We start from the raw sequence: 13,024 nt of genomic DNA, 5'->3' as shown, positions 1-13,024 counted from the left end.
CACCAAAGCCTTCGACACCGTGAGCAGGAAAAGTCTTTGGCAAATACTAGAGTGCATCGGATGCCCCCCAAAGTTCCTCAACATGGTTATCCAACTGCACGAAAACCAACAAGGTTGGGTCAGATACAGCAATGAGCTCTCTGAACCCTTCTCCATTAACAATGGCGTGAAGCAAGGCTGTGTTGTCGCACCAACCCTCTTTTCAATCTTCTTCAGCATGATGCTGAACCAAGCCATGAAAGACCTCAACAATGAAGACGCTGTTTACATCCGGTACCGCACGGATGGCAGTCTCTTCAATCTGAGGCGTCTGCAAGCTCACACCAAGACACAAGAGAAACTTGTCCGTGAACTACTCCTTGCAGACGATGCCGCTTTAGTTGCCCATTCAGAGCCAGCTCTTCAGCGCTTGACGTCCTGTTTTGCGGAAACTGCCAAAATGTTTGGCCTGGAAGTCAGCCTGAAGAAAACTGAGGTCCTCCATCAGCCAGCTCCCCACCATGACTACCAGCCCCCCCACATCTCCATCGGGCACACAAAACTCAAAACGGTCAACCAGTTTACCTATCTCGGCTGCACCATTTCATCAGATGCAAGGATCGACAACGAGATAGACAACAGACTCGCCAAGGCAAATAGCGCCTTTGGAAGACTACACAAAAGAGTCTGGAAAAACAACCAACTGAAAAACCTCACAAAGATAAGCGTATACAGAGCCGTTGTCATACCCACACTCCTGTTCGTCTCCGAATCATGGGTCCTCTACTGGCATCACCTACGGCTCCTAGAACGCTTCCACCAGCGTTGTCTCCGCTCCATCCTCAACATTCATTGGAGCGCTTTCATCCCTAACGTCGAAGTACTCGAGATGGCAGAGGTCGACAGCATTGAGTCCACGCTGCTGAAGATCCAGCTGCGCTGGGTGGGTCACGTCTCCAGAATGGAGGACCATTGCCTTCCCAAGATCGTGTTATATGGCGAGCTCTCCACTGGCCACCGTGACAGAGGTGCACCAAAGAAAAGGTACAAGGACTGCCTAAAGAAATCTCTTGGTGCCTGCCACATTGACCACCGCCAGTGGGCTGATATCGCCTCAAACCGTGCATCTTGGCGTCTCACAGTTCGGCGGGCAGCAACCTCCTTTGAAGAAGACCTCAGAGCCCACCTCACTGACAAAAGGCAAAGGAGGAAAAACCTAACACCCAACCCCAACCAACCAATTTTCCCCTGCAACCGTGTCTGCCTGTCCCACATCGGACTTGTCAGCCACAAACGAGCCTGCAGCTGACGTGGACATTTACCCCCTCCATAAATCTTCGTCCGCGAAGCCAAGCCAAAGAAAAAAAGATTGCATGCCTTACACCAGGAAAAAAAGTACATCATGATTGTTATATTTTTAATGTATTATTGCGTGACAATAAAAGGAACCTTGAACCTATTATTTCAAAGCTCTAAGCCTCCCCAAGCAGGCATTTCTCTTCTGGAAGTCTGAAGAGTGAGTATTTAAGGCTTTTGTGAAGGCAGCACAATCTGGCACATAATGTTTATAAAGGACAAACAAAAGCAGGAAATTGGACTATTTTCCAGTATTAAAGCCAGACTTACTAAAGTCAATTTTAGCAATGAGCTGTCTTTTCTGAGATCAAATGACTCATTAATCTAGCAACTTCCATCTTTGTATTGACTCACACACTAACATCAGTAAACAAGGACGTTTTATTAAAAGTTTAAAAACAATACCCTGTATCCTAAACCACACAAAGACATTGCTTAATTCATTAAAAAAAATAAGAAAAAGGTGGAACCAATAAAATATATGAAGTTCTTTTTGGAAAGGACAGAGAAGGCATATGAAAAAAGTATTTTAAATTGGTCAAGACAAGAAAAGAGGATCTGGAAATATGTTTTTAAAAAGTCAGTTGTGTTATTTGATAAGATAAAGAACATGTCCTGAAAGCTGAAAAGTCAAATGGATGAAATGATTTCTAAGTTGTTGAAGGAAAGATGGAAATTGCTAAACACTCTACACCCAACGTTACTGCATATTGGGAGTGTTTCATAGAGGCAGAGGACTAGAGATGATAACACTGAAGGATAGAAACATAGAAACATAGGAAAATAGGTATAGGAGTAGGCCATTTGACCTTTCAAGCCTATACTGCCATTTATTATGATCATGGCTGATCAGTACCCAGTTCCTGCCTTTTCCCTATAGCCACAAGGGCCAAATCTAACCTCTTAATTATTGAGAAGGAACCGGCCTCAACTACTTCCTGTGGCAAAGAATTCCACAGATTCACCACTCTCTGAGAGAAGAATTTTTTTCTGATCTCAGTCCTAAAAGATTTCCCCCTTATCCTTAAACCGTGGCACCTGGTCCTGGTTTTTCCCAGCATCGGAAACAACCTTCCTGCATCTAGTAGAATTTTATTTTTCAATAAGATGCCCCCCTCAGTCTTCTAAATTCCGGCGAATATAAACCTAGTCGATCCAACCTTTCTTCATATGCAAGTCTTTCCATTCCTGGTATTAATCTAGTGAACCTTCTCTGTACCTCCTCCATGGCGAGGATGTCCTTCTTCAGATAAGGAGACCAAAAACTGAACACAGTATTCCAAATGTGGTCTCACCAAGGCCCTGTACAGCTGCAATAGGACGTCCCTACTCCTGTACTTGAAACCTCTTGCTATGAATGCCAACATACCATGCACCTTCCTCACTGTCTGCCGTACCTGCATGCCCACTTTCAATGACGAATTCACAGCGACACCCAAGTCTTGCTGCATTTCCCCTTTTCCTAAACAAATATCATTTACATAATAATCCTCTTTCCTGTTCTTCCTCCAAAGTGGATAACCTCACATTTATCCAAATTATATTGCATCTGTCACTTGGTCCACTCACCTAACTTGTCCAAATCACCCTGCACCTCCTTGAATCCTCTACACAGCTAACCTCGCTACCTAACTTCGTGTCATCTGCAAATTTCAAGATATTGCTTTCTATTCCCATATCTAAATCATTGATATATATTGTAAATAACTGTGGCCCCAGCACGGAACCCTGCGGTACCCCACTAGTCACTGCCTGCCATCTGAAAAGAACCCATTTATTCCTACTCTTTCCTTCCTGTCCGTCAACCAATTCTCTATACCTCCTATACTGTGCTCTTTAAGTTTGTACGCTAGTCTCCTGTGCAGAACCTTACCAAATGCCTTTTTTAAGTCCAGATATATCACATCCACTGGTTCTCCCTTATCCACTCTACTGGTTACATCCTCAAAATTCTAGTAGATTAGTCAGACGTGATTTTCCCTTCACAAAACCATACTGACTCTGTCCAATGATACCACTACTCTCCAAATGTGCTGCAATCGCATCTTTAATAACTGATTCTAGCAATGTCAGGCTAACTGGTCTATAGTTTCCCAATTTCTCTCTCCCTCCCTTCTTAAAGAATGGGGTACCATTGATCCTGCCACCCTCCAATCCTTAGGAACTAATCCAGTATCTAATGAGTTTTGAAAAATTATCACTATTGCATCCACTATTTCCTGAGCTACTTCCTTAAGCACTCTTAGATGCAATCTATCCGGCTCTGGGGATTTATTTGCCTTTAATCCCTTCAATTTAACTAACACAACCTCTCGACTTACAATTATTCCCTTCAGTCCCTTCCTCACATTAGATCCACGATCTCTTACAATTTCCTGAAGATTAGTTATGTCTTCCTTAGTGAAGACAGATCTAAAGTAGTTATTCAATAGGTCTGCCGTCGTTGTTCCCCATGATTAATTCACCCGTTTCTGACCACAACGGACCCACATTTGTCTTAACTAACCTCTTTGTCTTTACGTATCTATAAAAGCTTTTACAGTCATTTTTTATGTTCCCTGCCAGCTTTCTCTCATAATCCTTTTTACCTTTCCTAATGAATCCTTTTGTTCTCCTCTGTTGAACTCTGAATTTCTCCCATTCATCAGGAATATTATTTTTTTATGGCTAGTTTAAATGGTGCTTCTTTGGATTTGATACTCTCCCTGATTTCCCTCATTAGCCAAGGAAGTGCTACCCTCCTTGATTTATTCTTTTTACAAACTGGGGTGTACATTTGTTGTAATTGCTCTAAGCTATCTTTAAATGATTGTCATTACATTTCCACTGTTAGTCCTTTAAGTACCATTTGCCAATTTATTTTAGTCAATTCTTGTCTCATACCATCAAAGTTACCCTTCTTTAAGTTCAGAACCTTTGTATCTGTATCAAATCTGTTACATTCCATCCTAATGAAGAATTCCACCATATTATGGTCACTCTTGCGCAAGGGGTTCCTCTCAACAAGATTGTTAATTAACCCCTCCCCATTACTCAATACCCAGTCTAGAATGGCCTGTTCCCTCGTTGGTTCCTCGACATGCTGATTTAGAAAAAATCTTGCATATATTCTAAGAAATCCTCTTCCTCTTTAACCTTACCAATTTTGTTCACCAAATTTACATGCAAATTAAAGTCACCCATTATACCTTGTTGCATGCATTACCAATTTCCTGCATAATGCCTCCCTAACCTCACTGCTACTATTAGGTGGCCTATACACAACTACCACTAGCTTCTTCTGCCCCTTAGTGTTTCGCAGCTCTACCCATATCGATTCCACATCCTCCAAAGTAATGTCCTTCCTTTCTATCGATTCACCTCCTCCCTAACCGACAACACTACTCCACCTTCTTTTCCATTCTGTCTATCCCTCCTGAATGTCGAATAACCCTGAATGTTGAGCTCCCAGACACGGTCCCCCTGAAGCCATGTCTCTGTGATGCCGACTATGTCATAGTCATTAATAGCTATCTCCACATTCAATTCCTCCACCTTATTAAGAATGTTCCTTACGTTCAGACACAAGGCCTTCAGACTTGCTTTAGCCACACTATTATCCCATTTACCTTTCAATTTTCGCCCTGGTTTTACCTGCCTGTCACTATTGTTTTTCACCTTACTACCTTTTACTTCTATCCTCATTTTACACCCTTCTGTCTCTCTGCACTTGTTCCAATCCCCCTACCACATTAGTTTAAACCTTCCCCAAAAGCGCTAGCGAACAAACCCCCGAGGACATTGGTCCCGGTTCTACCCAGATGTAGACCGTCCTGTTTGTACCAGTCCCATCTGCCCCAGAACCAGTTCCAATGTCCCAAGAATCTAAAACCTTCCCTCCTACACCACCATTCAAGTCACATATTCATTCTAGCTATCCTGCTATTCCTACTCTAACAAGCTCGTGGCACCGGTAGTAATCCAGAGATTATTACCCTTGAGGTCCTACTCCTTAACTTATTTCCTAGCTCCCTAAATTCATCTTGTAGGACCTCATCCCATTTTTTTTCCTATATCATTGGTATCAATATGAAATGTTAACTCTGCTCTTCTCCACATTTGGTGCCTGACCTGGGTATGTCAACATTTAGGTTTTTTTCAATGTTATATTCTTATTTAAAATGAGACATTAAAAAAATGGCAACTTTGAAGGAATCCAGTTTAATGTAAAAAATAAGCACAAGGAGTAGGCAAAGAGATAAAATAATGGAACTCGGTGGGGGTGACCTAAAATTAGAAGTATCAATGTTGATGCTGGTAGGTTCAAGACCGTTCACGAGGAATATAATGTGCTGTTCCTCAAGGTCACATTTAGCCTCTCCCTGGCAAAGATTAAAGTCAAGATCAGTCATGTTGTTGGAACAATGTATGCAGGGAGTTAAAATGGTTGGCTACAGGAAGTTCAAATTTAGACCCACAGACACTCTCACGCAATCTGTGTTTGGTCTCACCGATGTAGAGAAGGCCATACAGAATACGTTGAATGAAGAATAGGTTGGATGGCATTAATGTAAAGCTCTCTCTCACCTGGAAGGTCTGTTTGTGGCCCTGGATCGAGAAGAGGGAGGAGGTGTGGAGTCATGTTTTGCACTTGCTGCAGATACAGTGGAATGTGCCTAAGGAAGTGGGTGGGGAGGGAAGAGCAGACTGGGGAGTTTCAGAGAGACTTGTCCCTGCAAAAAAAGCAGATCAGGGTGAAGATGAGGCTAGTAGTGGAATTGCTTTGTTGTTGGTAAAAGTGTCAGAGGATAATATGTCAGATGTGGTGGCTTGTGAGGACCAGAAGGACCTGGGAGAGGTAGGGTAAAGGCAGTAGTACAAGGAGATAAGGATATGGATTGCAACACGAAAGTCTGCACAAAAGTACTGGAGGAAATCAACCTGTCTTGTAGCAGCTATAGGAGGTAAAGATATATTACCATTGTTATAGACGAGTCCTTCAGGAAATAAGCAAAGAATAAGCAGAGGATGGTTGAAAATAAAGACAAAGATGGCTGGGGGAGGAGCCCAGACCAACAAGAAGTGCTAATTGGAAATGATGAGAGGAGGTGAAAATTGTTTTGGCTCTGTGAAAGGAGACAGGGAAAAGGAATGAGAGACAGACAGAGCTGGGGAAAGGCGACAGGGAAAAAAGAAGGGTGGAGGGTGACAGACAGATGAGGTCTTGTTCCTCCAATTTACAAATGGTCTTAGTCTGGCAGTGTATGAAACCATGGACAGACATGTCTGCAAGGAAATGAAACAGGGAATTGCAATGGATGGCCACTGGGAGATCCACACTATTGCGGAAGACAGAGATGAGGTGATCAACAAAGCAATCTCCCAGTCTTTCCAATGTAGAGGAGATCAAAATCAGGAGCACTGGATGTAGTAGATGATCCCTGCAGATTCACAAGTGAAATATTGCTTCACTTGATAGGAATGCTTGGGGCCCTGGATGGCAGTGAAGGACATGTGGGTACAAATGGAGCATCTCCTGCAGTCACAGGTGTAGGCACTAAGGGGACCATTGGTGAAGAGGGAGGAGTGGAAAAGGGAGTCACAGAGAGAGCAGTCCCTGCAGAAGATGGAAAGGGGAATATGTGTCTTGTGATGGAAATTACATGGTAGGTGGCAGAAATGGGGGGAGGAGAATATGTTTGACGTGGAGACTGGTGGAGTGGTAGCTAAGGACAAGCAGAATCCCGTCCTTGTAGCGCTTGGGGGTGGAGGGGGCCTGGGCAGATGTGCAGGTAATGGAGGATAAGTGGGTGAGGGCCAAATTGATGATTGTAGAGGGAAAGCTGTCAGGCACAGGGAGTTGGATCACTGGCTGATTGTTATTAGCCCACCCCTTAGCAGCCGCTTTCAGGCGGCTGCATTCAGGTGCGTCGGGGGATTTCTGCGATCCGAAGGTTATCCCTCCCAGAGGAGGGTTGCTGAATGCACCTCGGAGGCACGACCCGCTCTTTCAGGTGGGTACTCCGAGAGCCGCATACGGGTAGAATATGCGGCATTACATCGAAATACTCTGGCCACCTGAAAGAGCCTATTGAGAGAAGGGAATGAAATTCTTACAGGGGACTGGGGGTAGCCGAGGAGTTTTAGTTTTCTAGATGTCTGTCGAAAGTACGTCTCCCGAGATGGAGACGTAAAGATCAAGAAGAGGGAGAAGCTTTGCTAGAGATGGACCACGTGTATTTGAGGTCAGGGTGGAAGTCGCTAGAAAAATGAAGTTGACAAGCTCATCCTTTGTGGATGAGGCAGCGAAGTCATCGACGTTGCAGAGGAAGAGTTGAGGAGTCTTTCCTGTGAAGGCTTGGAGCATGGGCTGCTGTTGGGGTGGAAAGTGGCAACAAAGTGGTGTGGGTTTTATGAATGACAGTAAAGAATAATCCCGTTCCTGATAGAGTCCAGGGCTGAAAAGTCGACTGACCATTTCGACCCCTGGCTGCGTTCCGCTAGCATTTATTATCACTTCTAATATTTTGGGTTTCTTTTTCCACATTGATTTGCAGTCAGGAACAGGCCGGGCCAACTGAGCTGGCTAGCGAGAGAGGGGTGATAAGAGGGGTGAAGTGGAAAGTCAACCTCCATTCAATTTCCCCAACCAAAGTTCAGTCTGTCGTGTGCACGTTTCGCCAAGATATGAACGTTAAACGGGATGCCCACGATTTGTTTTTGAGCTAAGCAGTTTAAACAACCGAACCGAGGCCCGGGTTGTTCAGGAAATGAGAGGAGTGGACCCGGATCGGGCCACACGCCACTTACGCTGCGACTTCGCTCATCCTGTTGTCCACAGGCCGGACCGAGCTCCGTCGAGGCGCTGACCCGGAGCAGCCGGAAGTCCGTCCGTCGGCGCGCGCGCGCGGATCCGCTGCCGACCCCACCCCCTGGGCGGAACCGTCATGGAGCAGCACCACGACTCAGGCTGAGTGGCCTTCACTGATTCTTCCCTCTCTGGTAATTATGCGAGGAATGATTAAATAACCGGTCAAGAGAAAATGGTTTCGGATTATAACACGAGGCCGTTCGGCTCATCAGGGCCACACCACTACCTCGGAGGGGGGATCCCATTGTTTCCTTGACTTTTCCAATCTCTCACATATGCCATCAACACCTGTTGGCCTCTTACCTCCGAGGCATAATTTACAGTAGCTGCTGGCACTCAGTTATCTCATTTAAAAATGAGAGGTATGGAATTGCCTTCGGAGGAAAAAACCTTTCGAATAAGCCTTAACTCGTGGGTCACAGCTGATTTCTTTTCAACCTTCATGACACTGGTCACTTTCCAGCCAGAAAGCATTAACATCGACCTCTCTGGCGTCTGAGCACTCTTCAGCCAGAGGGCATTGACTTCTCTGCTTTTGGCTAAATTTGCTCGCCTTTTCTTTCCCCTCCCCCTCTTTCCTGTCTTTCCAGTGCTCTCCTCCCCCTCGTGACTGCTGTCAACTCCCTCCTTTTTCTCCCAGTCATCTCCTCTCCACCTTTTTGTTTGAACGCCTGCTGGCATTCTCTCATCCCTTGATGAAGGGCTCAAACCCTTAATGTCGGTTATGTATTTTTACCTTTGCGATAAAAAGGGCACTGTTTGACCTGCTGAGCTTCTCCAGCATTTTGTCTTTTTATTTCATCCACAGTGTCTACATGTTTTTTCTGATTTATTTCTTTACCCTCCTGTTATACTCTGTTCCTTGTTCAATTATACAGCCACGTTTGGCTTCAGTGCAATTTATAAATGCAAGATTCTTTTTACTGTCACGTAAAAATGTAATATACTTCAACTTTTTTCTGCTGTAAGGCAAACATGAGCATTAACTCAAGAGAAGCAAAAGTGAGTCCCTTCGAAGGTTCACCTCCAGCACTCCTGTAGCCTCTGCAGCCAGTCTCCTGATCAAACCATTGGCAGCCTAAGCTCAAGATCCAAACCTTCGATAAAGATGAATCATGAATCGTATCAATAACAGCATTCACAAATGATCATCACTAATGTATACAGTGACATTTCTTCTTTTTACCCCTCTTTCATCCCTCCCCCTCCAAAAACCAATAACTAATAAAACACATAAAACAAAGAAATAACAAAAAGCAAAGAAGTCATATCGTCCACTTTTACATATTTAAATCTTATCGTGTTCATAATCATGTCCTTTTAAGAGATGGAGGTCTGTGATCGCCATTCTCTAACAAATTTTGTGTATGGTTCCCAAATTTGTTCGAATAATGTATATTTGTCTTTCAGATTATATGTAATTTTTTTCTAATGGAATACACTTGTTCATTTCTGTGTATTTTAAGGCTTGCTTCCATTTTCCAAGTTGTCATAATACACTTTTTTGCTGCTGCTTGCACTATCAGAATAAATCTATTTTGGGGTCTGTCTAATTTTAATCCTAATTTTTTGTTTCTTATATTATTTAACAGAAAATTTTTTGGATCTTTTGGTATATTATTTTTTGTGATTTTGTTTAATGCTAAGTTTAGATCTTTCCAGAAAGTTTTCATTTTTGTACATGTCCAAATTGCATTTAATGTTGTTCCAGTCTCTTTTTTACAGTGAAAGCATCTATCCGATGCTGTTGGGTACCACTCTTTTAATTTCTGAGGAGTAATATATAATCTATTGTATCATACGTTATCTAGTATTTATTGTCTTCCTCATTGTTCCTATATGTAACTCCTCTCATGTTTCATTCTTTATCTCTATGTTTAAATCTTTTTCCCAACTTTGTTTCGGTTTATCCTCTTCCTTATATTGCAGTTTGATGTACATGTTGGTTATAAATTTTTTAACTATCATTGTGTCTGTGATTAAATATTCATAGCTGCTACTTTCTGGTAATCTCAAGCTATTTCCCGGTTTATCTTTTAAGTAAGTTTGGTGTAAATGCCTTTAGCACCTGAGGCATTTCAGGGCCCCTTTCTCTCCCTCAGCACCTTCTAAAATCCCGGTTACAATACCTGTTTTCCATGATCCAGTCTCCAGCTACGGCAGCCTCAGTGGGACTTTTGATCGCGTCGGTTCTTCAGCTGCTGAGCCCCTCCCTGGTCCATTGATGAGATCACCTTCCTATAGGGTTGTCTTCCATACTTCATCTTAATGGAGGCTATTCTTCCCATATTTGGTGTCCTGCACTGGACTGCTGTTCTCCCAGAGTCTGCACCCCTTGTGGTACACTGCCCAGCAAATGCTGCCATCATGGACACAGACTTCCATGGTTGTAGGAATAGAGGCAAACCCCACCTTATGCTACTTCAGTCAACGCAAAATTGACTTATTGCGATTTGGAAAACTCTGACCATTTCTGATTTTACACATGTAACTATTCAGTTATCACAAGATCTTTCTGGAAATTTCTGGAAAACTTGAGTTACAAGTAGATGGTGTGAACAGCCCTAAATAAAATATGCGCAATTTACAGTCAGACCATTAAATGTGCTCCCTATTAAATATGGATAAAAGAAAATGTGGTAAAAAAAATCTGTCAGTGATATTAAAAGGAAAAGAAAAGCAATTACTTTAGAAGAAAAATTGAAAGTTATTAAATGATGGTGCCAGCAATGTGAAAATCGGGCACGATCTGGACTACAATGAGTCGACAGTATACACGATTTTAAGTAAGAAGCACAAATATAAAGAAAAAGGTAAAGTTGCATCAGTTTCTCTAAGCATGCAAATTACTCAAAACAGAATTCCATTCATAATTAAAATGGAATGGCTACTTCATTGTAACCAAAAACGAATAACACTTTGTGCAAAAAACATTCAAACCAAAGCTTTAAACGTCTTTTCAATGTTTAAAGAAAATAAATTTCAAGGGGATACGGAAACTTTTGCTGCAAGTTTAGGTTGGTTTGACTGCTTTAAACATTGATCAGGATTACACAACATAAGAATTGTAAGAGAAGCTGCTTGCGCTGATACAAATGCATCAAATATCCAAAACATTTTCAAAAGGGATTTGAACCCCAAGGATTTTTTATCTAAATGTGATCCAAACATAGAAAGAAGCATGGAAGTCCGCAGAAATTTAGAAAAAGCGATTGCTAGCTATAGAAAATTGTATAATGAGAAAAAAAAATCAAAATCTGTGCATTCAATTTTGGATAAATGTTTCTAAAAATAGTTTAGTTATGACATAATTATGAAATAAATTAAAAATATCCTAATTATTTTTATTAACCTTAATAGTTTTGGGATTATATGCAGCTAAAAGTTGTTTTTAAAACACAATTTATAAATCTTGATGGACAATCCAAAAAGACGGAGATTCATTGTAATTATTCCCATTGATTCTATTAATTGCATAGTGCAAATTCATCTTGCGCGAATAAAATTTGGGACAAATTAATTGCGTAAAGTAAGGTTTGCCTGAATAAAACAAAACACCGTTGGCTCCTTTATTAACAGGATGTTTAAAACCTGTATATAGCCATCGGCAACACACCCAAGCAGTAGGACCCTGGGGAGAAATGCAGTGTCAGTAATGACACCTCTGATGTTGACTGAATAAAGGGTAATAATGAGTCAGTTGAGTGGTGCCAGAACATGATTCTTGCTCTCAACATCAGCAAGGAGCTGATTAAGGACTTTAGGAAGAGGAGCCAAGGATCTACACACCAGTCTCCATTGATGGTGTAACCTTCATACTTTCATGTTCCTGGGAATCCACGTATTGGAGGATTTCTTCTGGAGCCAGCACATTGAGGCAAATGTGAAGCATGTCGTTGAGAACTCAATCGAACTTTTACAGGTATATAATGGAAAATATACTGAGTGTTTGCAACGCGTCTTATTTTTTTTAATTGACAGCCCTGGAGACTGAGAGATCAAGAAAAGAGAATGTGTTTCTGGAGGTAGGCCAAGTGAATTTGAAGTCAGGGAGAAAGTTGCAGCAAAGTGGATAAAGTCAACAAGCTCATCGTGGTTGCACCAAAGTAGTCGTCGACGTAGCAGAGGAAGAGTTGACAAGCCATGCCTATGAAGGCTTGTAGTATGGACTACTCCATTAGCCATCAAAAAAATCAGACATAGCTGGGACCCATCCAGGTACCCATGGCTATACCTTTGACATGGAGAAAGTGGGATGAGTCAAAGGAGAAGTTATTGAGGGTGAGGACAAGTTCTGCCAGCCAGATGAGGGTGATGGTGGAGGGGAACAGGTTGGGTCTGATGTTGAGAAAGAAATAAGGGGCTTGAAGCCCTCAATATGGGGGATGGAGGTGTATAGTGATTGGATCTCCATGGTAAAGATGACACAGTCCTGTTCAGAGAACTGAAAGTTGTTGATGTGAAGTATCATAGATGTAGGTGGGGAGGGACTGGACTGGTGGGGACAAAGCGGAGTTGAGGTAAGCAGATACCAGTTCAGTGGGCCAGGAGCATGCAGACTCAATGGATATGCTGGGACAATTGGGTTTGTGTATCTTGGGGAGGATGTAGAACCAGGCAGTGCAGGTTGACAAACAATATGGTTGGAGACCGTGCAATGGAAATTACGGAAGAGATGAGTTCAGAGATAGAGCGTGGTACAAAGGTTTGATGAGTTTTGGTGGGGTCCTGTGGAGGGGTAAGTAAGAAGAGATGTCTAAGAGTTGTCATCTAGCTTCGGCCAGATAGAGGTCAGTGCAGCAGATCTCAATAGCACAACCCTTGTCTACACATTTGATG

The 13,024-nt window shown here is 42.6% G+C and overlaps 2 protein-coding genes across 6 annotated transcripts in view; one reads left to right on the top strand and one right to left on the bottom strand.

The window, feature by feature from the left end:
- The window catches only part of LOC138763737 (probable methylcrotonoyl-CoA carboxylase beta chain, mitochondrial), an 88,999-nt gene extending 80,582 nt beyond the window's left edge, over positions 1–8,417 (bottom strand). The window contains exon 1 of one of the 3 annotated variants that reach the window (XM_069938417.1): positions 8,125–8,417. In XM_069938417.1, coding sequence (XP_069794518.1) covers positions 8,125–8,141 — 17 coding nt within the window. In that variant the 5' untranslated portion in view covers positions 8,142–8,417. The remainder of the gene's footprint in view (positions 1–8,124) is intronic. The other 2 variants (XM_069938415.1, XM_069938416.1) reach the window with 2 other exon arrangements.
- Positions 8,214–13,024, top strand: part of wls (Wnt ligand secretion mediator) — a 167,909-nt gene continuing 163,098 nt past the window's right edge. The window contains exon 1 of one of the 3 annotated variants that reach the window (XM_069938422.1): positions 8,214–8,316. Coding sequence is in view for 2 of the 3 variants with exons in the window: in XM_069938418.1 (XP_069794519.1) it covers positions 12,009–12,107 (99 nt within the window). In the remaining variant the exon portion in view is untranslated. Of the gene's footprint in view, positions 8,317–11,909; positions 12,108–13,024 lie in introns of those variants that run through there. The other 2 variants (XM_069938418.1, XM_069938419.1) reach the window with 2 other exon arrangements.

This window comes from Narcine bancroftii, chromosome 5 (genome assembly GCF_036971445.1).
Source record: "Narcine bancroftii isolate sNarBan1 chromosome 5, sNarBan1.hap1, whole genome shotgun sequence".
Lineage (NCBI taxonomy): Eukaryota > Metazoa > Chordata > Chondrichthyes > Torpediniformes > Narcinidae > Narcine > Narcine bancroftii.
This window is presented reverse-complemented; position numbering and strand designations above follow the sequence as displayed.